Source organism: Ochotona princeps, chromosome 25 (genome assembly GCF_030435755.1).
Source record: "Ochotona princeps isolate mOchPri1 chromosome 25, mOchPri1.hap1, whole genome shotgun sequence".
In the NCBI taxonomy this organism is placed as follows: domain Eukaryota; kingdom Metazoa; phylum Chordata; class Mammalia; order Lagomorpha; family Ochotonidae; genus Ochotona; species Ochotona princeps.
In genome coordinates this window covers 26,375,036-26,400,950 of record NC_080856.1, presented here as the reverse complement: position 1 = coordinate 26,400,950, position 25,915 = coordinate 26,375,036, and the positions used below count along the sequence as shown (strand labels likewise).

The window sequence follows — 25,915 nt, the reverse complement described above, 5'->3', positions numbered from 1 at the left end:
AGCTCCCTGCTTGTGGCCTGGGAAAGCAGTCAAGGACGGCCCAATGCATTGGGACCCTGCACCCGTGTGGGAGACCCGGAAGAGGTTCCTGGTTCCCGGCATCGGACTGGCACGCACCGGCCCGTTGCGGCTCACTTGGGGAGTGAACCATCGGACGGAAGATCTTCCTCTCTGTCTCTCCTCCTCTCTGTATATCCGTCCTTCCAATAATAATAAAATCTTTAAAAAAAAAAAAGGTTTATTTATTTAGTTGTTATTTGAAAGGCAGAGTTACAGAGAAAGGGGGAGAGACAAGGCTGACCCAGGAGCCCTGAGTTTCATCTGGCTCATGAGTGACAAGAGCCCAGATACCTGGACCATCTTCTACTTTCCACAGCACATCAACAGGGAGCTAGACAGGAAATGGACGCAAGCAGCATTTGTATGGGATGCTGGTGTGCTGGTAGAAACTTAACCCACTGTGCCACAATGCCATCCCCAAGAAAATACTACTCATTTTAGATAAATATCCAAACAGTTGAAGATAAAGCACAGATGCAATACCTTTAATGTGCCATTACTTTAAACAAACTATTTTCAGAACCAGGAACCTCTTCCGGGTCTCCCACACGGGTGCAGGGTCCCAAAGCTTTGGGCCGTCCTTGACTGCTTTCCCAGGCCACAAGCAGGGAGCTGGATGGGAAGTGGGGCTGCCGGGATTAGAACCGGCGCCCATATGGGATCCCGGGGCGTTCAAGGTGAGGACTTTAGCCACTAAGCTACGCCGCCGGGCCCACCTTTTTTTCTTTTTTTTTTTAAGAAATACTGTCTCTGTAGACAATGGAATTGTTTCAGCAACCAGGACTTCTCCAGGTAAGGTAAATAAAATTTTCTAAACAATGGGAATCAAAAGAAGTTGTGGCTTCTCATAGTAGCTTCTATGAAAACTCATGAACCCTTATGACAAGCACTGCAGGTTGGCTGGCTACCATGGGCTGCAGAACCAGTAGGGAAATAAACACACAATGAACAGAAGACATAGAATAAGCTAATCTGGATACAACAAGGAATATTTTGCAACAGGCAATAACACTTTGTTATTTGCCCTAAAATAATAACACTTTGTTATTTGCCCCTGTAGACCGAGCACCTGTTCTGAAGGTGCCACTGAGTATCTCAGTGTGCAAGCTTGCTAGACATGGAAGAGGAGAGGGGGAGAAGAAATTCAGAAAATATCTAGCATCGAGGTATTGAAGAAAACATGCACAGAGCAGTGAAAGGATTCACTGTTCCAATCAGGAATTTGAAGACAGACGTGGGCCCCAACAAGCTCCGAAAGATGTCAATTTTGAAGTAGGCAGTAAAAGTCTGAGCAGAACACGAGGATTTTTTTTTTTTTGGAACCTTGAGAGCAAGAAAGACAGACAAGAGAGGTCAACAGAACTCCCATCCACTAATTCACTCCCCAGCTGCTCACAGCAGCCACACTAGACCAGGTTGAAATCAAGAGCTGGGAATTCGATCCAGGTCTTATGTGGATGATAAGAGTCCTATTACTTGACCTTCTCTGCTTCCTTTCAGGCTGTGCATCAGCAAAAAAAAATTGAAGTTAGGAACCAAAGCTTGGAAGCAACCCTAGGCACTCCATTATAGGATGTGGGCATCGCTACTGCCAGGTTTAACACCTGCTCTGACATGAAGGATACTAGCAAACCCCTATAACTAATGGATCAGCCTCTTTGTAAGATGCTAACCTCAAAAATAAGCACTTGAAAGATTGAGTCAACTGAGTTTTGAAGCGATGGATACGGTTGAGGGAGAGTCACAGGCACACACAAGTGAGCACAGAGACTGGAATGATCCCCGTCTCTATGCCAGTACTCATAGGAATAACTTTTTTATTCATTGTTAAAGGGTTTAAAGAATCGTATGTTAAAATCAGAAGCACAAAAAGCAGGGGCAGCTACTGTTGCAATGGTGGTTTCCGTTTCTGTAACAGGTCTTACCATGCTGCGCAGCACCTGTCTTGATGTTCTTGGTTTGATGGGAGGGAGGTTTAAGCCTGCACTTACAAGTAACCAAGTCCATCATTTCAAACCTGTTTCTTTGAAGGGGAATCCTCAACCCCTCTTTCTTGACTCCTATGCAGGGACCTGGGATGACTTAGTCTCTAGGGTCTACCTTACTTCGCAAGCACCATAACGTGGGTGGATTTTAACCCTAGAAGTACATTTTTCTCACAATCCTGGAATCTCAGGGTTTAATTCTGCCAGCAGGCTCCAAGATCACCAAGGGTAAGGCAGGCAGTGGCCTTCTACCACAAGTACCATCAGGAGACAAGCTGGTGAGGAATGTCCGCTTTATTTATGCAATGGTTACAGGTTTTAAAGGGTAAGGAAGGGGAGGGAAGGAGGGAGCCTTCCGGCAGACCCCACGCCCATCAAAGATGCTGTAATTGGTTGTATGACAGGTCTATCTCCCTAGATCTTCTGGTGATGTCAGAAGTCATGTTCAGGTATACTCCCCTTGACCTCATAGCCATGTTGGAAGTCACATTCCACGTGTAGCCCATGGGGAAGGTTAGGCTTAAGCCACATCCTTCAGGCAGCAGGGCAGGGTCTGGGGCGATCTTCCACACTGGAAGTCCAGACATCCAGGGGTTGCCAGGGTTGCTCCCTTTCTGGGGACTCATAGGGAGATGCTGCTCTTTCCTTCCAGCTTCTGGAAGTTGCTAGCGATCCTTGGCATTTCCAGATTTGTGGCACCAGGACTTCACTGCCTGCCTTGGTCACTGCATGGCTTTCTGCCTGTGTGTCTATCTCTTGTAAAGACTGACGTCGTTGGATTAGGACCCACCTTGATCGAATCTGACTTCCTCTTTCCCTGATTACATCTGAGACACAGTTCAGCCTTGTGACGGCATGCGCCTGTCTGGTCCAGCCAGTGGGCTGGGTGCTGTGCTTATTTATATTATCCACGGGGGAACGTTCTCTTGTGAGAACCACCATTTCCCATGCTTTCTCCATCTGGATCGTGTCCTGCATAGGGAAGTGTGGTGTTGTCTTAGCTCCATTCCCACAGACAGGCGTAGCTGTCTTACCAACTGGGACACCTTAGGATTCTCAGGCTGAATGGACAGGGGAGCTTGAGAGTCAGTCTCTGCTTAGGCAAGCAGGATCCATCCTCATCCCAAACCCAGCATGGGCTTCTCAAGAAGAAGCCAGGAAACATACACGTGTTCTCCTGGGACACGTGCCTTGCTGTCCCTTTGCCTGGGTAAATGCATGGCTCTCCTTTCATGGACATGGAACTCCAGTGTGGCCTTTGCAAAAAGCCCGCTGCCCTTGCCTTCTAAATCAGTACTTCCGCCACCTCCCATCCTTTTCTCTGCTTGAATGTTCTTAATGAAGTAGCATTTCAGAGCTAGGAAAAGGATAAATGTTTTGCTTAGTGCTATCCTGGGTTTTGAGCTCTCCCTAATGAAACAGTCCTTTCCTCCTTCGCAAGTCCACTCAGTAATCCATTCCACAAATGATGTTACTAACACATTGCCAAAATATTATCTTCCAGTATATTAATGTGTAGTCTTCAATATAGAAGCTATCTTTTTTTAGTACTAAACCCTTGCCACCTGTTATATATAATAGTTATTCAATCAATCTTTGTATGGATAAGAGAATGAACAAATGAACAAATTTTGTTCAATCTTGACAAAAATGAAATGCACAATTTTTCATAGATTTTCACCCAAGGCCAAACATTAAAAAGAATATGTCTGGATAATAGATGGCATCATGGCTAAGGAAATGCCATCTTTTTTTTTAAGATTTTTTTTTTTAATTGGAAAGGTAGATTTACAGAGAGGAAGAAAGATCTTCCATCCCTTAGCTCACTCCCCAAATGGCTACAATGGCTGTAGCTGAGCCAGTCTAAAACCAGGAGCCACGAGCTTCTTCTGGGTCTTCTGCACAGGTGCAGGGTTCTTCACAGGTGCCATCCTCCACTGCTTTCCCAGGGTACAAGCAGAGAGCTGGATGAAAAGTGGAGCAACCAGGACACTCATAGGTACCCTTATGGGATCCCGAAGGAGGCGAGGCAAGGACTTCAGCTGCTGGGCTACTGCACTGAGCCCTGATTATTTTACTTCTAAAACTACATACAAATGAAAGAATGCTGGGTGAGATAACCAAGGTGACTTTTCAGGAGTGAAAAGAAGTCATGTGGTTTTTTTTATTTGCAGCCAATTTTTTTAGAACTGAGCTATCCTGTATAGCATCTAGGAACACAGTTTTTATTCTGCCTGAGTAAAGGAAAAGCAGACACGCCAAAGGGAAGGTGACCTCCAGCTCTTTCCCAAAAATGCAAAATCCAGGGGTATTTTGTTGCTCTGCTACAACATAATAAAACAACCTTCCCAGTCAAAGCCCTAAGCCATCAAATATGGGCTGACACATCTGTTAGGTGGGCAAGTGCTGGGAGCCCATTCTGTGTTTGAGGTCCCATAAAAATATTTGAATTTCTTTTAAAATCAGAAGGCAACTTGCACTTTAAAATCTGAAGAAACATTATATTTGTGACAAACCATCACAGGAATCCTATATCATTTATGATGTTTTAATAGCATAAGGAACACTCAAAAGCAAAAACACCCAGAACCTGTGAATGTCATAGCAGAACCTTGATTTGGGTTTTTGTTTGTTTGTTTTGCTTGAGAGCATTCTGCACAAATAATAAGCTGGAAAACTTGAAATGTGCTCATTCCAAAAGAATTCAACCCCCCAGTCATCCAAAAAACATGTCTTCCAGGTAAATACATTCTCCTAAAGTACCCAGGATTCAGAATAATGCATTTTAGAAGAGAGATTAACACAATTGCCTCCTAAAATATTTTAGGCTCTGATCTGCTCTGAAAAACAAACAAACAAAAAAAAAGGCACACAGCATGACAGAAAAATGAATGCCAGTGCTGGAAAAATGCATTTCCTTTAAGACTGCAGCCACTGTAATTTGCACCTTCAGAAGTGGGGACAGAAGATGCATCAACACGTTAGGATGTGCCCCACTGGGAAAATAAACATGCCGCCAGCACCACCCGAGCTGCAAATAAGGGCCCGGGGCAAGCAGCTGGGAAAGAGCCCCTTGTCTTCTGTTAAAAGCAAAATGGAAAGCCACACCGCGACCCCACCTGAGTTTTCACAGTCTCTCCATTTAGGCAAATAAGAGGTGATGCAGGACCAGTGCCTGGCTTCTCTTTGCCTTGTCTTTTGTGTTCAGACTTAGAAAAGCTCTGTCCCCGTAAGGAGTGGTTAACACGTGCAAAGAGGTAGAGCTTCAGGCTTAGTGGACTCGAAGAGCTGGCAGTAGGGATGGGGGTGCAGTTGTGGCTGGATTAGGTACCAGTAGCTTTAGATTGGTTGGTTGGTTGATTTAAAAGGCAGTGTGAGAGGGAAAGTGACAAGGTCATCTTTAGATGCTTTCCCAGGAGCGTTAGCTGGGGACTGAATTGGAAGCAGAGTAGCCCAGTCGAACTGGCACTCTCATGGGGCACTGGTGCCACAAGTGGCTGCTTACCCCACTGCACCATCATGCTGGTTCCTGGTACAGAGAAACACCTGCAGGCTCATGGAGAATTCGGTAGGGTACGAGGAAGCCTTTTTTCTAGGAGAGGCTGTCCCTGGTGCCCAAGAAGCTAGGTAATATCATAATGCTACAATTATGGTTAAGAGCAAATTTCAGAGGCAAATTGACTCACGAGCTGTCACTGCTCAGCTAATGTGATTCTGAGCAAGTTACTTCAGTAGGTGTCGGTCCGAATGGGGAAAAAATTGCACCTGTCTTACGAATCCAAATTAAAATGTCATATTTAGAATATTAAGCACACATCCAACATATGATAATGCCTCAATGAATCTTTAGCCGTTATCATTATTAAGTATTCATCTAGGCCAAGACCTAAGGAAAACCGAGACTCAATATTAGCAGAACTGCTAAAGATCAAGTACTGCACTCGGGAGAAATGTTGCTGCTCCTTTTTATTGGTACGTTGCTAGAAGGTGCCAGTCATATTTCAGAAATGCCAGGAAGGCCTGAGAATTTCTGGGAAGACTCAGAGAAAGCACACACTGGCCTATTCAGGCTTGGAGCCCAAGGCATTTCCATGTCATCCAACTTCTGCAAAGTAATTAACAGTTTTCAACCAAGTTGTCTAACAGTAAATGAAGCTTATACCATCTCCCAGTATCACAGCCTCCCAATTCAAGGGCTGTTAATTCTTGAGGGAATTCACCCCATCTCCTGGCTCTGTCTGACACAGGGGTGGAATACGGGAAACCTGCCCCTGTTCCTCACAGCAGGCACAGGATTAGGTTTGAGGACCCAGCCTTCTCCCCTGGCTGCCCTATTCCCCCAAATCTGGCCTTAACTTGACCACTCCAGGGTACAGTGTTTGAACCCACTTCTATATTCCATCCTTCCCTTGCCCCATCTACATCTCTCAAGAATCCTAAATCACATCTAATTCAACAAAATACCCTTTGTCTGGGCACAGGTATATCAGGTGGCATTTCCAACTTCAGAAGTTACTATTTGTTTCTCTTAAACTTTACTTAGATATAGGTCATCATTTCAGCCTCTGAAAGTCTCTTTGGCTTGCATCCTGTCTTCTCACATAGAATTGTTACTTTCTACTGAATGCCACAGGACATGCTGGTCAATGTGTCACTGGTATCCTTATCCAAGCAGTAATATGTTAGCCTGGAGTCATACGATTATCATTCTCCCCTCAAGTCAGTTTCCATCCATTATTCAAATTGAACCCACTATTTAGCGCACCATAAATTCACCTCTGAACACATGGGAGCAGGAGTTAAAGACGCCCATGTTCCACATCAGAGCATCTGGGTTTGCTCTCTACTCTGGCTCTTGCCTCCAGCTTCCTGCCAGTGCAGACCCCGGGAGGCAGTGAGATGGCCCAAGTAACAGTTCCTCCCACCCGTGTGGGAGACCTGCTTGTACTCCCAGCTCCCAGCTTCAGCCCTGGTCCACTTTGTGCTATCATGGGCATTTGAGGAATAAACCCATCCATGAGAGAGCTCCCCTGTCTGTGCCTCTGAAATAAATAAAATGTACATCAAAATAAAATACTGCTCTTACAATTAGGAAACTATGGTGCGAGCATATCTGTCTGGACTCTGAAAATCTCACGAGAGATGTGATATGCTTGGCTGAGATTGAGATGCTCTCTGCCCGTCTACTTCCTGTGTGGTTGCTCTTCCTGTGGTCTGAACGTGAATGAATTGGCTTTGGAGGTACAGCAGAGAAAAAGCCGTGAGGGGAGACACACCTGTGCTATGCTCTGTGTTCCTTGGTAGCACTTAGGGTGGTCACAGTCATAAATTACAAATTTGTATGATGCCCCACTGGACCTTCAAGTTCAACTTCAAAGCATTTGGGTTCTGTCTTCTGGCCATCAGTTTGGCATTCTTCCCAGTGTTAAGTAGAGAAGCTTCAAGGTGCTCCCTAGAACCAGCTGCCCCCCTCCCTTCCCAGGTGGGCTTGGTGGTTTCTATGGCCCCAGGAAAGCACTGTTTTCATTCCTTGTATCAGCATCCACCTTCTGGTGCTCTGATGTGTAAGATGTTTAGGCTCGCCTGCAATTGCAGTCGTTAGCCAAAGGCTTGCTGTCTTGGGTAAGGCCATTGTACAGCTCTGGGATAGAAGTACAATACAAGTGAGAAAAACGGAAGACAACTCTTTCAAGTAGATATTATCTAGAAACAAAAATTTACTAACACACCTTTCCTAACGCACACTTCTTTTTTTTAAAGATTTATTTATTTATTTGTTTATTTGTTTATTTATTTATTTATTTATTTATTTATAGAAAATCAGATATATATAGAGAGGAGGAGAGACAGAAAGGAACATCTTCCATTCGCTGATTCACTCTCTAAGTAGCTGCATTAGCCAGAGCTGAACTGATCCGAAGCCAAGAGCCTCTTCTGGGTCTCCCACGCAGGTGCAGGGTCCCAAGGCTTTGGACTGTCCTTGACTGTTTTCCCAGGCCACAAGCAGGGAATTGGATGGGAAGCAGGGCTGCTGGGATTAGAACAGGCATCCATATGGGATACCAGCGCATGCAAGGCAAGGATTTAGCCACTAGGCTACTGTGCTTCCCTCCTTCTCCCTGTGCCCCAGCTCGTCCTGCAGCCCAGTGTGTTCCTCTGCTGGTGTTAGGGTCCAAAATCATCCCACCGTTGGATAGCAAAGAACCAGATGTGGATGCAATCAGCAAGCAGAGTTTATTGAGCTGGCTAGCCAGGGTCAAGCTTCTCACACGGACACACAGGACCAGTGGATGAAGCAAGACACCGAGCTAGGGATAAGTCAGGTTCTTAAAGGCCAGTTTGGCCGTTACAGCAAAGCCCGCGCCCGCGAAAAACACTCCAATCAATTTAAAGCAAATATGAAACACTCCAATCAAATACAGGCAAGACTAAAGGCGCGCGAAATGCCTCAAGTCTCTCTTCATCATGACAAGACAAAAACTATTCTAAGCTGAGGGGTAACAGATGCAAAGCAATAGGTAACATATCTGTGAAATACAGGGCATGGGGCTATTTATTTTTACCCTCATTCGGGCCACTGACCCTTACATCCTGAGCCTGAGTGTGGGGGACAAGTTATTTGTAAAAACTTCTCCTTTTTACTTTAAATTCAAGTTGCTTCTGACTTACTCAAACCATTTCTAATATTTAGACCTTTCAACATTTTGGTTACCTCTAACACTGGTCTTCCCTGGAGTGCTCCTCACTGAATTGAAGAGGAATTCAGAGGAAGCAATTGAAAATGGAGACTCACCCTCCTTTGATAGCAGCCACAGTTTAATATGGATTTCCGAAGACCAAAAAAGCAGAAAAGGAAAGTTGTAGCAAGAGGCAGGCACACCGAGAGAAGTCATTTTTCTGTACTACATTTCAGATTCACAGTTTTGTACTTCAGAGTCTATTTCTGTTGCGAGTCAGTTAAAATGAAAACGCCCAAGCACAGGAATTCTCAGTGAGCAGGAAGCAGGTCTGTTCCTCTCCAGCTCCCAGGAATCTCACATGGCCAGTATTCTGTTCTTGCAGTAGCAAAGGGCACAGGGCTTCTGTTTGCTAAGAATTCAGGCGATAAAATCCAAACCTGCCTTTCTCGTGCAGGGAGCCACAGCCCCTGTTCCTTGGGATGAGAGGTAGGCACAGCATTCTGCTGAGAGGTTGTGTGACTTTCATCTTGGCCGTGAACTCCGTGCCTGGGCACAGGGCACCTGAGGTCACAGCAGAAGGGCATCGGCACCTTGCAGGCCATCTTAACATCTGGCAACGTGAAGGCAGGAGAAGGCAGGAAATCCATCTTTGAGATGTGTGCTCTGAATGATGGGAACGGTCCGGGATTGTGCATACAACCCTTCTCTCTGTGCTTTTGATACTGTGAAGTTACAGTTGCTTAATTAGAGTAACTGGACATCCTAACAAGTTTTCTGTGTTCAAACTAGATTCCAGGTAGGAGAGTAACAATTTTTACCTATTTAGCATTTCCTAAAGCTTAGAATCTTCAACTAGCTGAAGCAAAGAAACGGCATACCTTTTTGCAAAATACTGGATCATGCTTTAGACTAATCTCTTCACGTGAAGATGTTTCTATTATGCTTGTCTGTGTAGCAGATCTAGTGTGTTAAAGGGAGGAAAAAAATCTGCTTCTCCCAGCATTTTGCTGCTTTGTAACTTAATTGTATTAGTGCATGTGACTCAGGTCAAGAGCTATTTAAATTACACCTGCATATTTTAGTCCTGCCTTCATCACAGAAGCATGTCCAATTATAACAATGAAATTTCATCAGTGTCTTTCTTGAAGAGATTAATAAAATTCTGCAGTACAGAATGACATGCATCAGTTACGTACCTAGATTTAATTTGGGTTGGTATCTTTTCAAAGGCAGCCGGTTTTGTAAGCCATGACTGATCACAAACGGTAGCCCTCGGAATAGGGCTTGACATAGGCCAGCATCGCATTGCCCTGCCTAGTTTTCATGATTTTTGTCATGTTACATCTGAGAAATTGGGTTTCTTCTGCTTCCCTTAGGATTCACACACTCGCACGGCTGTGCCTAATGTTGTGTTCCCCATGCCTGCACGCCCCTGATCAATCCAGGCTCTTGTCCACTCCGCCATCGTGTCTGTACTGGCTCCTGAGCCTCTCCCACTCAGTCTCTGCTGCTGTGGGTTTCGGTATTCGTGTAAATGTGCCCATGTAGTGTTTCTGTCTGTGATTGGCCTATTTCAGTTAGCGTAGTGTCTTCTGGGTTCGATCACGTTGTAGCAGGTGTCAGAATTCCATTTTTGTTGTTTTGAAGTAATTAAAACTTTATTTTTTATGCACTTTTTTAAAGATTTATTTTTATTACAAAGTCAGATAAACAGAGAGGAAGATCTTCCATCCAATGATTCACTCCCCAAGTGAGCCGCAATGGCCAGTGCTGCGCCGATCCGAAGCCAGGAACCAGGAACCTCTTCCAGGTCTCCCACGCGGGTGCAGGATCCCAATGCATTGGGCCGTCCTCGACTGCTTTCCCAGGCCACAAGCAGGGAGCTGGATGGGAAGTGGAGCTGCCGGGATTAGAACCGGCGCCCATATGGGATCCCAGGGCGTTCAAGGTGAGGACTTTAGCCACTAGGCCACGCCGGTGGGCCCAAAACTTATTTATTTTTCCATGATAGTTTTGTAGGTATAAGGATTTATCCCTCCTCCTCTCTCCAAAGTTTTTCATCTTGCCATTTTTTTCCCCATAGTATCACAATAGGATAATCCCTTAGTACAAGTTGCAAGCTTAACTTTCTGATATTTAAGTATATCATGACATAGTAAGTACAGGGAAAAGGTAGAAAACCTAGTATTGGGGCTGGTATGATAGCTCAATTAGCCCATCCTCCACCTGCAAGTGCCAGCATTCTATATGGGTGCCAGTTTGTGTCCTGGCTGATCCAAGTTCCCTGCTGTGGCCTGGGAAAGCAGTGGAGATGGCACAAGCCCTTGGAACCCTGTACCCATGTGGGAGACCTAGAGAAAGTTCCTGGCTCCTGGCTCCAAATCGGCTCAGCTCCGAGTGTAAGGCCTTTTGGGGAGTGAATCAGTGCATGGAAGATCTTTTCCTCTGTCACTGCTTCTCTATGTAAATCTGCATTTTCAAGAAAAATAAACAAATTTAGAAGAACTGTAGTATCATGTTTATAAGTTTCACTGGAACTCCTACTTTTATTCAGAAGTAGACACATACTGCATAGTACCTTTACTTCACAGTAGGTTAGTTTCCACTGCACAATACATGTATACGGATATATAGAAAAATGTATTTGTTGTGTGTGTGTGTGTGTGTATATATACAGTATTTTATGTGTTGACTATCTTATATCAAAGAGAACATATGTATGCTTTGGGGATTGGCTTATTTCACTGAGCCTAATGGTTTCTAGTTGTGACCACTTTATAGCAAATGGTAGACTTTCATTCTTTTTACTGGCTGAGTAGTATTCCATAGAGTAGATGTGCCACAGTTGCTTTATCCACTCCTCTTTTAAGAGGCACCTGAGTTGTTTCCATCTCTTTGCGATTGTGCATCATGCTGCTATAAACATAGGGTTGCAGGTCTGTTTCACATAGACATTTCATTTTCTTTGGATATAGTCCCAGGAGTGGCAGAGCTGGGCCCTACAGTGGATCAACTTTCAGTTGTCTTAGCATTCTCCATACTGAGTTTCATAGTGGCTGCACTGGCCCACACTCCCAACATCAGTGGAACAGACTAACTTTTTCTCCACATCCACGTCAGCAGGTGGTGTTAGAATTCTGGATGTAGGCCTCTCACTGGAATGAGGTAGAATCTATGCAGTTTTTTTTTTCTTTCTAATCTTTTTTTAGTATTTATTTTTATTGGAAAGGCATATTTACAGAGGAGTTTCTGTCTGCTGGTTCACTCCCCAAGCGGCCACAGCAGCCAGAGCTGAGCTGATCTGAAGCCAGGAGCCTGGAGCTTCTTCCGTGTCTCCCACACAGCTGCAGAGTCCAAGGCCTTGGGCCATCCTTGAATGCTTTCCCAAGCCACAATCAGGAAGCTGGAAGGGAAGTGGGACAGCTGGGACATGAACTGGCACCCATGTGAGATCCTTGCATGCAAGGTGAGGATTTAGCCACTAGGCTATTCTGGACCACTTTTTGCAGTTTTTATCTTCCATTTTCCTAATAGCTAAGGAACCTGAGCATTTTTTCATGTATCAGCCTTATGAATCTCATCTTTTGAGAACTATTTGTTCGAGTCCTTTGCCTGTTTCTTAACAGAATTGGTTGTTTTGCTATCTTTGAGGTTCCTGGTGCTCTTTGTAAATCTTGGGTATCAGTCCCCTGTCTGTTGTGTTGCGAGTGAAGATCTTCAATTCTGTTGTTTGCCTTCTTACCTTATTAACTGGCTGGCTGGCTGGGTTTCTATTTAAACCCAGAAGCGTCTTCACTTGTAGTCCCATTTGTTTATTTTGGCTCTAACTGCCCATGTTTTTAGTGTCTTTTCTGTTTTTGCCCACACATATTCTGTGAAGGGTGTTCTCCAGATTTTCCTCTGGGATGTTGATGGTGTCTGGGTGTAAGTTTAGATTCTTGATCAGAGCTAATTTTCATCAAAGGTGAAAGGCAGGTGTTCTTGTTTCTTACCGCCAGGAGCAGATACTGTCTCCCCAGCAGCTTTTGTTTTCTCTGGATTGTTTTGAGTTTTCTTGTTGCCGATGAGTTGGCTGTAGCTGCGTGATGTAGAAAACTCATTTCTGAGGTCTGCGTTCTGTCTGGCTCTGGCCCCCTGTTTCTGCACCAGTAGCAGACTGCTTTGATCACCACTGCAAAGAGATCTGGAATTGTGAATTCTCCTGCTTTGTTTTTTACTGTTTAAAATAGTTCTGGCAATTCGGGGTATCCTGTGTTTCCATGTGAATTTTTGTGTCATCTTTTCTAGCTCTGAGATCAACATGAATTCAGGGTCCTTTCTATACAACTACAGCCAAAAGCGAATAGAATGGGACAGTTGTGACCAACAGAATTGGCTCACAACTCTTCTCCCTAGGAGGGGCCTAGCAGCTTATCCCTAACCACCTCAGTGGCTGCCAACCCGGCAGCACCTGGGCCCTGATGTCAGGTGCGCTGTAACTGCACGTGACCACTCACCAACCTTGCTCTTATTTTGTAATAACTATTTAAACCGTTGATTTCAAAACCATTTCCTGCTTATTTCCTTAGAGCCATGGAAGCACTGCTCTGTGATTGAGGCCTTGGAGGGTTTACATATTGGTGGACAGTGTGCATGAATAAGCATCAATTTAAGGGCAATAAAACCATGTAGTAAAAAGTAAGCCCATAGTTTTCTAGGCCCTGGAACTTATGGGAATGCAGAAGTAACGCTGGAGCATAATCTATTGGATCTCAAAAATATTTTTACTCCTGTTCTATTTCCAAGGCCATATGCCTTTGGGAACTGTATCTAAATCTCCATGATACTTACATTGATCCCATACAACCAGACCCTGAGTGACAAGTTTATTATGTATCTGCAGTCACTGGGTGAGTACTTTACGCAGGGTATTATTTCTGGCATTTATGGAGAACACAAAAGGTGCCATTTAGTCCCAGATCTCAAGGACACTTTATACCTAAGTAAAGGCACAGATTCAGGCCTCTGAACCAAAGAGGAGCGGAAGGCACCTGCTCAGGCAGGGACAGCAGGAGCAGCATCCAAGGGAAAGGACTGTTCCTGCTGACCTTGAGTGCTTCTCAATGGGGAGGAGGAGGCGGGGAGACTGCGCGGGCTGGAGAGAGAGGTTCCTAAGGCAGAACAGCCAGGGATCTGGAGGCGCTTCAAGTCTCCCCTCAGCTGTGCTCCCACAATTGCTCCATTTATGGTTTAGTTATTGCCATTTTTCAATGACTTCTCATGTTAGTGTCTTATTTTCTTTAAATACATATGTCACCTCATTTATTCAAACACAAATGTATATTAAAAAGTTTAAGGAACATCTTGTAACACATTATAAAACGAAACACCAGTCGTGAGAAGATAGTGGTAAAAAAAATAATTGGTAGTAATGAAATTGGATATAACGCAATACTTTAAAAATGCTGAAGCTTTAGGGTCTAAATTGGAAAGGAAAAAAGAAGGGGTACTCACAGGGTCATGAGGCCAGCCTGGCCCCAAACTGAGCCATTATGAGACTCTTCCTTGAAGGACTGAAAAGCAGTTGACAGAGGCTAACACTGATTAAATAGCTACCCAACACCAGCGTGCTGTAACAGCGCTCAGGGTCAATCCCCGCTGCCCTTCTGGTCCAGCTCTGTGTTAATACACCTAAGAAGGCAGCAGAACATGGCCCACGTGGTAGGTTGGGACACTGGGATGGAGGTCTTGGCTTCAGCCTGACCCAGGCGGGGTAAATCAGCAAATGGAAATTGCCTGTGTCACCCTTGCCTGTCAAAGGAAGGGAGAGGGAAAAGGAGGGAATTGAGGGAATGACTTCCTTCCCCAAGGACCAGATCTTACTGGACTCCCCATCTGTGAATGATCTCAAATGCTTCCAGTGCGATCAGTGGAAGGAACTGAGTGGAGACCATGCTTGAGGACCGATTGTCCCCCAGTCTTAGGGGAGCACTGGTGAGTCCCAGAAGGGGTTCCTGGATTCCCAGGGTGACTTCCACAGCCCCTAGTACGGTGAGGGCCACACACAGACACACTTACCAAAACCCTAAATTAGATCTCATAGTTCCACAATCTTTTGCCTCCAATTATATATATATATAATTTCTCTCCCTTGGCAGAAAAAAAAATAGACAGACAGATAGATAGATAGGAAGCTAAAAAGCATCATTCTCCCCCCTTCCCAAATCAGCTGTTGAATAGATCCCATGGGATACATGGACTACATTGTGAATTTAAGCTCAAAGCTCTAGTTGCTGTTCAGCCACAGAAAGGACACGGAGGCCCGAGCCGTACCTCCTGAGACACACCGTCAGGAGCCCTCGTGTTAAGCATGTCCCCCTGAGGGTTCTTTTCTCTAATCCTTGTCACTGGGCAAGCAGAGCATTAAAGTGCTAGCTGTGGGTTGAGAATTCCAGAAGTGACTTACTGCATTTTTGCAATTTGCATTCTTTAAAAGGTTTCTTCCAAACAATGCCTTGACCGGAACATCTCCTCACAGAGAGGCGTTTCCTGCAGCAAATTCTTAGTATCGGAGTTCCATATGAGACCAGTATAATCCATGTTAGAGATTAACCTGGTTAATGCGTAATAAATTTGAATGTGCTTAAGTGGTAGTTCTGCTACTCTTTGTAAGTGCTCTTGTGAAAGGCATCCTATTCCAGTCACAAGACTCACTGATGCTTTAAATGCTGTTGGCAAAGCTTTGACGTCAGTTCACTGCATTTCTGAAAACCATGTTGTTGGCTAAGGTGATAATGAAATGAGGTCTTAAAGAATTCTCTAATAGCCATTAAAAGATTTTTTTTTGAAACCTCTCCATGCCATCTCTATGAAGTCTGGCATTAGAGATGCCAAAAATCCACATGAATATAAAAACATAACATTCTTCAAAGAAATTGAGACTTACGTGACTTCCGTTAGAAAAAAAAAAAAAGTATCATTATTTGAAAGGCAGAGAGAGGCCAGTGCTGTGGTGTGATAGTTTAAGCCAGTTCCTGCAGTGCCAGCATCCCATATGGGCACCTTGTGTGGCAATGCATGTGTATGTTAATGTGCCTTGTGAGGGAGTGGACAAGTTTTCTTTCAATATCTGCATTAGAGACCAACAGGGATTCTGCAAACCTTGGAATCCCATCAGGATTGTCCTGCACGGAGATGTCCAATTTTAAGCTGTTGAACTCTTCCTCCCATCCTTTCCCTTTCTTTCCTTTCTTTTTTTCTTTACTTTCAGTTAAGAATTACGGAGAAAACAGAGCTACAAAGCTGAACCATGGTCTACCAGGAGGGCCACTCAGAGAGGTGGCCCTTTTCAGTAATGTGTAAGAGGCTCAGGGAGGAACCAGAAAAGTCGATCAGAGCCAGTGTGTGCAGGGAACTGGAGACAGAGTCAAAGCATCCAGAAGGGACTGGGATGATGTTTTATCTGTTAGGAACTTGAGAAGCCGACACAAGCTTCTCAAAGCCCACCACTCTGTGTCCCATCAAGTCATTCCTATTTCAGCTACAAGAACCTACTATCTGACATGAAAACTTCAAAGACTGGGGCACAAGCAAAGACAAGCAGGTAGAATATAGTATGTAGTCGAGTCTGATTTTTCTTTTCTCTTTGTCTTTCAGAATCAGGGAGGACTGACCAAGATATACACAACTATAACACCCCAGGTTTCACCGGTTGCCTGTCCAGAGTCCAGTTCAACCAGATCGCCCCTCTCAAGGCTGCCTTGAGGCAGACCAACGCCTCGGCCCACGTGCACATCCAGGGCGAGCTGGTGGAGTCCAACTGCGGTGCCTCCCCACTGACGCTGTCCCCCATGTCGTCTGCCACCGACCCCTGGCACTTAGATCACCTGGATTCAGGTACAGTCCAGAGCAGTCTTGGACAAATTGCTTTATTTCTCACCACTTGAGTTCTCTGTGTCATGGGTTAATGCAGACCCTCACTTGGTGAGGTCTAGGTGACTAGCACACACTGGAAGGACTCGAACGTTCCACCTGTCCTTGCTCCATGCTAGAGCTAAGTGCAAGGTGCACCTCGGGCTGACGGTGAGGTGCCTTCACCGTGACGGTGGGATGCTGTGATCAAATCACCTCTTCCCATTTGCCTCTGAGGACTCTAGGTGACGTGCAGCCCTGTAGTTCTAATGTAAGAGGTGGTTTTCCTAAAGCCAGACACTGCTCTGCCCCACCCTACCTTACACAAATAGCACTGGAACCTTCTTGATCTTGGAGCTACACTGAAGCTTATAAAATTTAGTGGATTTGTCCCACTTCTGTCATTTGAAAGTAGAGAACTCTAATGAAAAGATCTAGCCACTGGCTACAAAGCTAACTAGAGGAAAATCCAATGTTTATGTAACTTTGAGCGATGGAGAGTGCAGGAAACTGCATTTCAAGAGACTCAACCCTTAATCCTCCTAAACTGGCCTTGAACAACTCATGTATCCTTTAAAAATTTTTTTTATTTGAAAGTTAGAATTAGAGAAAGGACGAGACAGAGAGATCTTCCTAACTCAGGTTTGCCCCCTAAATGGCCTTGGTAGCTAGGTGATTAGGCTGGGCTGATAGCAGGAGCCTGACACTCCATCCAAGGTTCCCGGGTCGGTGGTTGGTGGTCGGGACCCATTTTCTGCTACTTTCACAAGTGTTAATACCATATGAAGCAGCGAGGACTCAGAACTGGCTCTGAGAGGATGCCAGCATCAACTGAGGCAGGTAAACCCACTGTGCATCTTGATGCCAAGCCTCTGCCTCCCCCACCCCCAACATAGTGAAGCAGCAGGTGTAACCCCCAAAGGTGACATTGTAAGTCTCCCAGCAATGTGTGCTGTTGTGCTGCAGAACCAGGAAGGGAGGAGGCTAGCAACCTGCAGCCGATTCAAGCTGGATAGAATTCATTCCATTGGGAAACAACTATTTCTAACGTGGAGATCATAGCTCCTCCTTCATAGAATTCTGTGAGCTGATGTATTTAAAACATTCAGACCAACCACCCACTTGTAGCAAAAGTTTATAAAAAGCTGAGCGCCACTCCTATCTAATCATAACTATTGTTCTATTAGACACAACTTGCCAGCATGCCTGACTCTCCAGAGAACGCGTCCTAATCCTCCTCCCCAGCCTTCTAATTGGTGAGCAAGTTCAGCGTGTAAACACGACGCATCGGATTGCTGGAATTACCTTCCAGCCCCGCACGATGCGTTCATGAGCTCCAGGGTAGCTCTTGTCATTGTGATCCCTTGCCAGGGCTGCTCCACGAAGCTTTGTGAAGCTTCAAAAAGCAGCCCAAATCGCCCCATTGTCAGAGTAGCCAATTTACAGAAGCAGCAGCCCCCTTTGTTCCTCACACCTGGGCTCCTGTAACAGACGCTGCAGGGGCACTGCAAGGCCAAGGGCACCTAGAAAGAACTCCCTTTAGGAACGTTGTTAGGGTTACACAGCAGGATGGTTTTTCCTCCTGGGCTGGCTTGAACAAGAACAGATCCTGATGCAAAGGAGAAAAGAATGCAAATCCATGAGGAAAAAAAGACGTGTCAGGGCCACGGAGGAAGAGAGAGTCTCAGATAAATGGCTGCAAGTACCAGGGGGGGGCCACAGACAATGCATGGTGTTTGAAATGCTTCAGGAACTCAGTGTGTGTAGCTGTGAGCGTGTGTGGCCTAAGCTGGCTGCCCAGGAACTCGTTTCAGAAACATCTAGAATTTCACTATTCCTATTCAGTATGACCTAATTAGCAAAAGGCTTGCTTTTAAGGTCTGTGAGATATGATTGCAGGCAGCAGTTGTATTTTTTTTTAAATCCAGTTTATTTTTTTTTTAATTGCTTTATTCACGACACTCATAAAATGTATATGGGAAATATCTGAGTTGTCAATATTCAGATCAAAATTCTGCAACTCAGGTAATAACAACAGATTTTTTTTTTTTACACAAAATTTCCTACTTACCTTTTGGCAGTAACTTTTCAACTAGTTGCAGTGTTCATCCTATTGTCAGCCATTTTCATAGGCTGGGAAATATTGATGGAAAAAAATAAAACTCATGAACTACATCAAAAGAGCAGAACATTGCTTACAAACGACAAAGCAAAAAGTTTACTGCAATTACATGATTTGATTTTTTTCTTCTTCCCAGAGGGAAATCAGGCTGAGGGGAGGAAACGGGACGGAGTAAGATGGAGACTTGAAGGAAGGCGGGTGTAGGTGCTGAGCTAAGTGCTACTTAGGTGCAGGTGCTGAGCTAAGTGCTCCACAGATGGTGAGCGCTTATGAAGCTAACTTAGAGAGGGGCAGGGAGGAGAGAAGACCTGTGGGAAGACCCCATGGGGTTCCAGGAGAACAAATGAAGGACGTATTGACTGGTCTGCCCAGCTCCCTCAAGGCCAGTGGCGCGGAGTGGTGACCCATGCTGGGTTTTTTCTCGGTCTTCCTGGGAATCAAAGCCACATCAAAGAGGGAAGCACAGCAGCCTCAGCTCATGGATCCCTGCTTTGGAATGTAGGACTAATGAAAGTTCCAAGCTTTCTTTCAGCATTTGTTGAAACTGCATGTCTGTAGTTTAAAATAATTCTCTTACCAACGCTGGGGTTCCAAGTAGGGTCCCCACATCAGCATTTATACTTTTTTGGGGGGAGGATGGAGACAGCTAAATTCAGCATTCTGGATTCTGATTTGGGAGTCCACCATGTTGAACAGAATAAGAACCCTCACTATGAACTCTTTACAAGCAAAACAACAGTGTGTACCCAGAACTACAATCGTGATGTCACACTGACGGATTCCCAAGTCTGGCCGAGACTAGCGAGGGCAAGCAGGTGTCCTGGCTGGAATGTCTGGAAGTGGATTATTTCATCCCATGTCCAGGAGCACGTGCTGGACTTGGACTTCCCAGGCCTCCCAGACACTCCCTGACTCAGCATCCACCATAGCAAGATTTACAGGAGACTTAGGGAGGCCGCTGGTCACAGGGCTTCTCAGAATCTCCCCTCAGGAACTTCTAAAAATCCCATCCTACTCTCCACCTCTGTCAGTTAAGTCTAGACCCTCTGAAGTGGGTCCCTGGGCATACTTAGCTGTGAAGTCTCCCCTGGGTGCCACCAATGTGGAGAATCACTCAGCCAATGAAACTGGAGGCGCACACATTTGGTATAGCAGTTCTAATGCTTGGCACACCTTCATGTCAGAGTGCCCAGATCCCAGTGCAAACTCCACTATTTTTTTTAAAGATTTATTTATTTTTATTGGAAAGGCAGATATGCAGCGAGAAGAGACAGAGAGGAAGATCTTCCGTCCGATGGTTCACTCCCCAAGCGGCTACTACGGCTGGAGCTGAACCAATCCGAAGCCAGGAGCCAGGAGCTCTTCTGGGTCTTCCACACAGGTACAGGGTCCCAAGGCTTTGGGCCATGTTCGACTGCTTTCCCAAGCCACAGGCAGGGTGCTGGATGGGAAGTGGGATCGCCAGGATTAGAACCAGCGCCCATATGGGATCCTGGTGCATTCAAGGTGAGGACTTTATCTGCTTTGCTATCACACCAGGCCCACAAACTCCACTCTTCATTCTAGCCTCTTGTCATTGTGTACCCTGGCAGGCAGCAAATAGCAGTTTAAAGCTTGGGTCCCTACCACCTATGCAAGAGAACTAAATTGAATTTTCAGCTTCTGGCTTTGGCATGGCCTAGCCCCAATTGTTGCCAGCAGCTCAGATAGTTGGGTCTCTGCCACCCATGTTGGACATCAGGATTGAGTTCTCTGCCCTTGGTTTTTTGCTTGGCTCAGTTCCAGCTGTTGCAGGCACTGGGAAAGCGAACCAGCAGATAGAATTAATTTGTCTTTCAAATGAAATAAAACTGTATTTACTTAGGCCCGGCGGCGTGGCCTAGTGGCTAAAGTCCTCACCTTGAATGCACCAGGATCCCATATGGGCGCCGGTTCTAATCCCGGCAGCTCCACTTCCCATCCAGCTCCCTGCTTGTGGCCTGGGAAAGCAGTTGAGGACGGCCCAAAGCCTTGGGACCCTGTACCCCCATGGGAGACTCGGAAGAGGTTCCTGGCTCCTGGCTTCGGATCGGCACAGTACCGGCCATTGCGATCACTTGGAGAATGAATCATTGGATGGAAGATCTTCCTCTCTCTCTCCTCTCTGTATATCTGACTTTGTAATAAAAATAAATAAATCTGTAACAACAAAAAAACACCTGTATTTACTCGAAAACAAGGTAGTGGCAAACTCCTCTGACCACTTGCTAAGGAAGCTCCTTTAGGTAAAGAGGTTTTAAATAAATTTGAGAAAAGTGGATCTCCAGGTTTACAACTGGGAAATCAGGCTGGAAACAACAGCATCCTGGCCCCGCAGCCTGGCCGAGGCTCAGGGGTTCCGGCGAAAGCACATCAGACTGAAGGTGGGAAGCGCCAGGCAGCAGCGTCAGCTTAAGGAGTCAGCCTGGTCCTGAGGTAGTGAACAGACGTCAAACACATTGCAAGATGCTGCTTCAGAATGAGGGTTATACACTTGTCAAAATTAAGCATGCTCTGAAGAATACTACATAAGTGGGATATTTAAAAGACCTTCGTAGTCCTACTACTCAACTCCTACTTGACGCCAGGTCCGTTTTAGCCAACACCTGGTGTTAGCATGGAAATGACAAGTCAAGGCCTCTCGCCATAGGTCTTGCGATCTTTCTGCCTCCTTTAACAGAAATGCATTCTTTCCCTGGCACAGGATGCCTTGAGTGACTCATTACCTCTCCCAAGTCCTTTGGGCTCTGGCAATATTTTGCAAAGAGAGTGAGGTTTATGGTTGGTGAGGCTGTGTATGGCTCAAGTCCAAGAGATATCATTTACAATGCAGTTTTGCCAATGAATTGACTGACTTTGGGTCAACTTAGTGAAAACAGGTCAATCAATAATATTGTGATTTTGTTTGTAGCTGTTAGAGGACCAGGCATGGAGCAGTAATACTACATCTTTGTAGGGCAAAATGATACTTGAAATCCTTGCTATGCGTGATTTGATTAGGTTGAAATGAGTTGACCCCCAGTTAATTTTTGTTTTCCTCCTGGGAGAACAGAAATATAGCCAGTCTCTGAAACATCATTAAGACCAGTTTTTAGAGCGCGCCTTACCAGGTGGGACACAGGTCTACTTCAAGGTCACAGAATGTCTAACGCGTGCTGTGGTTCACCTCCAGTTATCCACTTTGGCTTTTATTCTTTCTCAAATGCAGGCAATTCTATTTCCTTGCATTGCGAAGGACTTGCCAGTAGAAAGACAACTGCAGATGGTCACACACCCACTGTGAAACATGAAAACAAAACAAACATCAGAAAAAAGAATCCAAGAATCTGGTGCTGTGCTGAGGAGCAGCCCTCAGCTGTGCACCAGGCTGCCTCGGAAGGCAATGAACTTCAGGGTGTTGAGCAGTATACATTCATAGATCAAATAACCACATCCTAGAATATTTTTTTAAAATCTCGCTCCGATAGATGGGGCCAAAAAAATGGAAACCACCTAAGTGGCCATCAGCTGATGAGTATGTGGTACTTACCTGTACACAGTGTAGTATCCCACCCTGGAAAGAGATGGAGGTCACAAGGATACGTGAAATTATCCAGTGAAATTATAAGTGAAATTAGCCAGATAAGAAGGACAAACACCATATGATCTCTCTCGGGTGGAATCTGGAGGAGGTGAACTCTTAGAGGTCGGTGGGAGAATGCGGATTCCTGCAGGCTCCCCTGAGAGGGTGACAACGGGGAGGGATGGGAAAAGGCTGATGACCAACTTCTAGGTTAGAATCAAACTAGAGAAGTTGTGCTGTTCTGCACAGGAGGAGGGCTACAAGCAGCAACAATGTCCGGTGTGCTTTGGAAACAAACTGCAAAAAGCAGAAGAGGATTTTGAATGTTTTCAGCCTACAGAAATGGATGAGAGATGTTTACCCTGATTTGAACATTACACAGTGTATACATGCATCGAGACATCACATGGGACTCCATAAATATAAATACCGAAAGTGAAACTTAATCCAAGCTCCTTAAGAGGTAAAGCTCCTGAAGACCTAGTTATAAAGGTTGTAATTAATCACTACTGAAAGGACTTGTTGTCCATCCACACAGCTCATATACTCAGAAGCGGTCCATCTCCTCCCAGAAGAAAGCCGCTGGCAGCTCTTGTTCCCTGGTGCCCTGTTGCAAAGCTCAGCAGCACCTCATCCGAACAGGCAGCTCAAGGCCCTGAGCAGAGTGGAATGCATTTCATGTTCCCCAGCTCTCTCTTTCCCAGAGTCAGGTCACAGCCAAAGCCAGAAGGGCCAGTGAGTTCACACAGGTGTGCAAAGTGATGGCCAGTCAGCCAAGACAGTTACGGATAGGTTGAATATTCTAACACTGCGTGGCTTCCTTGTGGGTTGCGTTCTTCTTCACAACCCACAAGCACCCTCAAGTAACCATCCCAGCATTTGTAATTGCCCCTTTATTTCTAGCAAGTCTCTGTTCTCAGCCTTACGCTCAGATGGCCTGATGAGGCCATTGTATCTACTAATCTTCATTTACTGGGCAAGGAAAATTGTCTATTTGCTAATGTGTTTTCCTGCAAATGATCCAGATTTTGCTTTTTTCTGCAAAAGCACCATTATTCATACATATATATATATGTTAATTTCTACCTAACGGTCATTTTAGTTGCAGCCGACCTTTTGTCTCTGCGGTGGTTCCATAATAAGTCATCTGTACACATGATTTTTGATCCAAAGTGTATTTCAGGTCTATTACAAATCACTCCCCAATGAGATTCCCTTTGATGACTTTGACCTTGTCCTCCTATACCCTCACCAGCACAATGCAATGTTTTTTTCATTTTGCTGTTTTGCTTGATATTTCATCAATCATAAGATTAATTATTTGAAAAATCTGAGGAATCATTTGTGTTTCTCTGTAAACCTTCCATATTTATATTCTTTCCTATTGTGAACTTACTGATTCATAACCATTCTCTATATGTTAATTTCCTACTTTAATGTGCATTTAAATGACAAACATTAAATATATTTTGTTAATGTAAAGGATTTTTTTCCTATATAAGTTTTAAATTCAGCATGCTGAAATAAAAAGCATTTGGTGGCTCTAGGATTTTGATACCTTCTCAAATTATTTTAAAATTATTTTGTGTTCTTTTTTGCTAAAAGATTTAATGATTTAGCATAGGGTCTACTTGTTTCCTGCACTGATCATTTACTTTTGGTGGAAAGAGTAAGGTTAGAATCCAATTTTTGCCCCAGTTGTTTCCCCAGCATCATTGCTTGAGCCTCTACCTGCCCTGCCTTTAACAAATTCTTGACTGCTTTCATGTTTGACAGAAACAAGTTGTCACAAATCACTGAGCTTTTATAATACTTAATATCTCACAAAGCCGATCTTTTTCCCTTCAATTTTGGGATGGTTTATTTTTCAGAATGTCTGTCTGCCCTTACGTATTGTTTTCACATGTGAATTCAAGAATTCCAGTATGATATTGATTGCCCAGAGTTTTTGTGATGATGAAAGTTTATGAATAATTACCTTCTGATGCCCACTCGTCCCACAGTGGACTTCTCCATCTCAAGATGCGAAACAATCCAAAGAAGCTCCCGAAGCTAATGTTAGAACCGCCCGGGGGAAATCAGAGCCTGCAGATTCAATGGGTTACAAATGGGATTGGCAATTCCGCATTTCTAGCCAGCTTCTGGGCAACATGGCTGGTCCCTGGATCGCTGAGTGGCAAAGAGAGCCTCAGCCTTAAAACATGACACTGAGTGTTCAGCCGGTGCCTCCTCTAACACCCCTTGGCACCTACTGCTTTTTATGGAAGTAGCTCTTTAACAACTTTCTCAATTTATTTTGGTCCTTGACCTAAATACATAGGTGCCTCTCATAGCACTATGTCCCAGACTTAGGGAGCCACACACAACAGAGCACCACACCTCCCAAATTTTCCAGCATCATTCATTGACAGACTCACCATTGCATGATTATTTTGGCCATCCCCAGGTGGCCATCCCTGCCGGTGGATCCCTGGAAATGCTGTTTTCACCTTATCTGGCAAACTGGGAGCTCGTGTCTCAGCCCGTGAGCATCCGGCAGAAGCATCCAGATGAAGTCTGTGGCTTGTCACCAAACGCCCTGTGTAGGAAACACATCACTTAAATACCAGTACTGTCTCACTCCCTTGACACCTTTGCTTGATGGTACACGCTCTGCATGGATGATTCCGAGATAGGAGTCAGGGTTACATTCTTGTTTCTGCTCTTGAATTTCATGCCTGAGAGCAACAGCAAAGGCTTTTTGAAGATTTATTTTTATTGGAAAGGCAGATTTACAGAGAGAAGGAGAGACAGAAAGATCTTCCATACGCTGGTTCATTCCCCCAAGTGGCCGTCACAGCCAGAGCTGAACCAATCCAAAGCCAGGAGCCAGGAGCCTCCTCTGGGTCTCCCATGTGGGTGCAGAGTCCCAAGGCCTTGAGCCATCCTCGAAGGCCCTCCCAGGCCACAAGCAGGGAGCTGGACTTTTCCAACTTTTTCATAAGGAATTATTCATCCCCATGGCTGCTAAAGTCAATTCAATGCTTTTTTTTTTTCACACTCGACATGAATGAGAAGCAGAACCACCAAAGCAGCACGTAGCTTTTGCAAGTTTATCACATTATGACGATGGGCGCTGGCACCAGGGAGTACACATGACAGAGGATCCTGTGTGTTCCAAGACATTCTGAGATGACCAGGAGCCATTTGGCCCATCAAAAAGCTAAGCCAGTTGCCTTGTGAGGTCTGAGGTTAATTCAGGAGGAAAAACACCTTAAAACATAATGACAGGCTATTTAGCGCAGGGCTTTTACCTTCACGTTCTGAAGTCAGCTTTCTGGAAGAAAATAGTCTTGGGATTGGAATTATTAAATTTTCACTTGCATTAATGCAGCTGAAAAGAGTATTTCAAAACCAATAGCTCTACTGGGCATGGATGAAAGGCTTAAAATAAACGCAAAATTAATTTTTCAAAGCTCATTAGGTTTGCTCAGCTCCACCTGATGGTAGACCACGCGGTGGAACCAGCATCTCTCGGCAGGCCATAAGATGACTGCGCTCCATGTGGCCTTGTGAACACGTAGGAATACATGGGCTCCATGTCACACTTTACTGGAGT

General features: G+C 45.0%; 1 protein-coding gene across 2 annotated transcripts in view; it reads left to right on the top strand.

Moving 5' to 3' along the window:
• Positions 1-25,915, top strand: part of CNTNAP2 (contactin associated protein 2) — a 1,058,280-nt gene that overhangs the window by 1,020,559 nt on the left and 11,806 nt on the right. For both annotated transcript variants that reach the window (XM_058654907.1, XM_012930541.2), the window contains one exon: positions 16,361-16,600. In XM_058654907.1, coding sequence (XP_058510890.1) covers positions 16,361-16,600 — 240 coding nt within the window. The remainder of the gene's footprint in view (positions 1-16,360; positions 16,601-25,915) is intronic.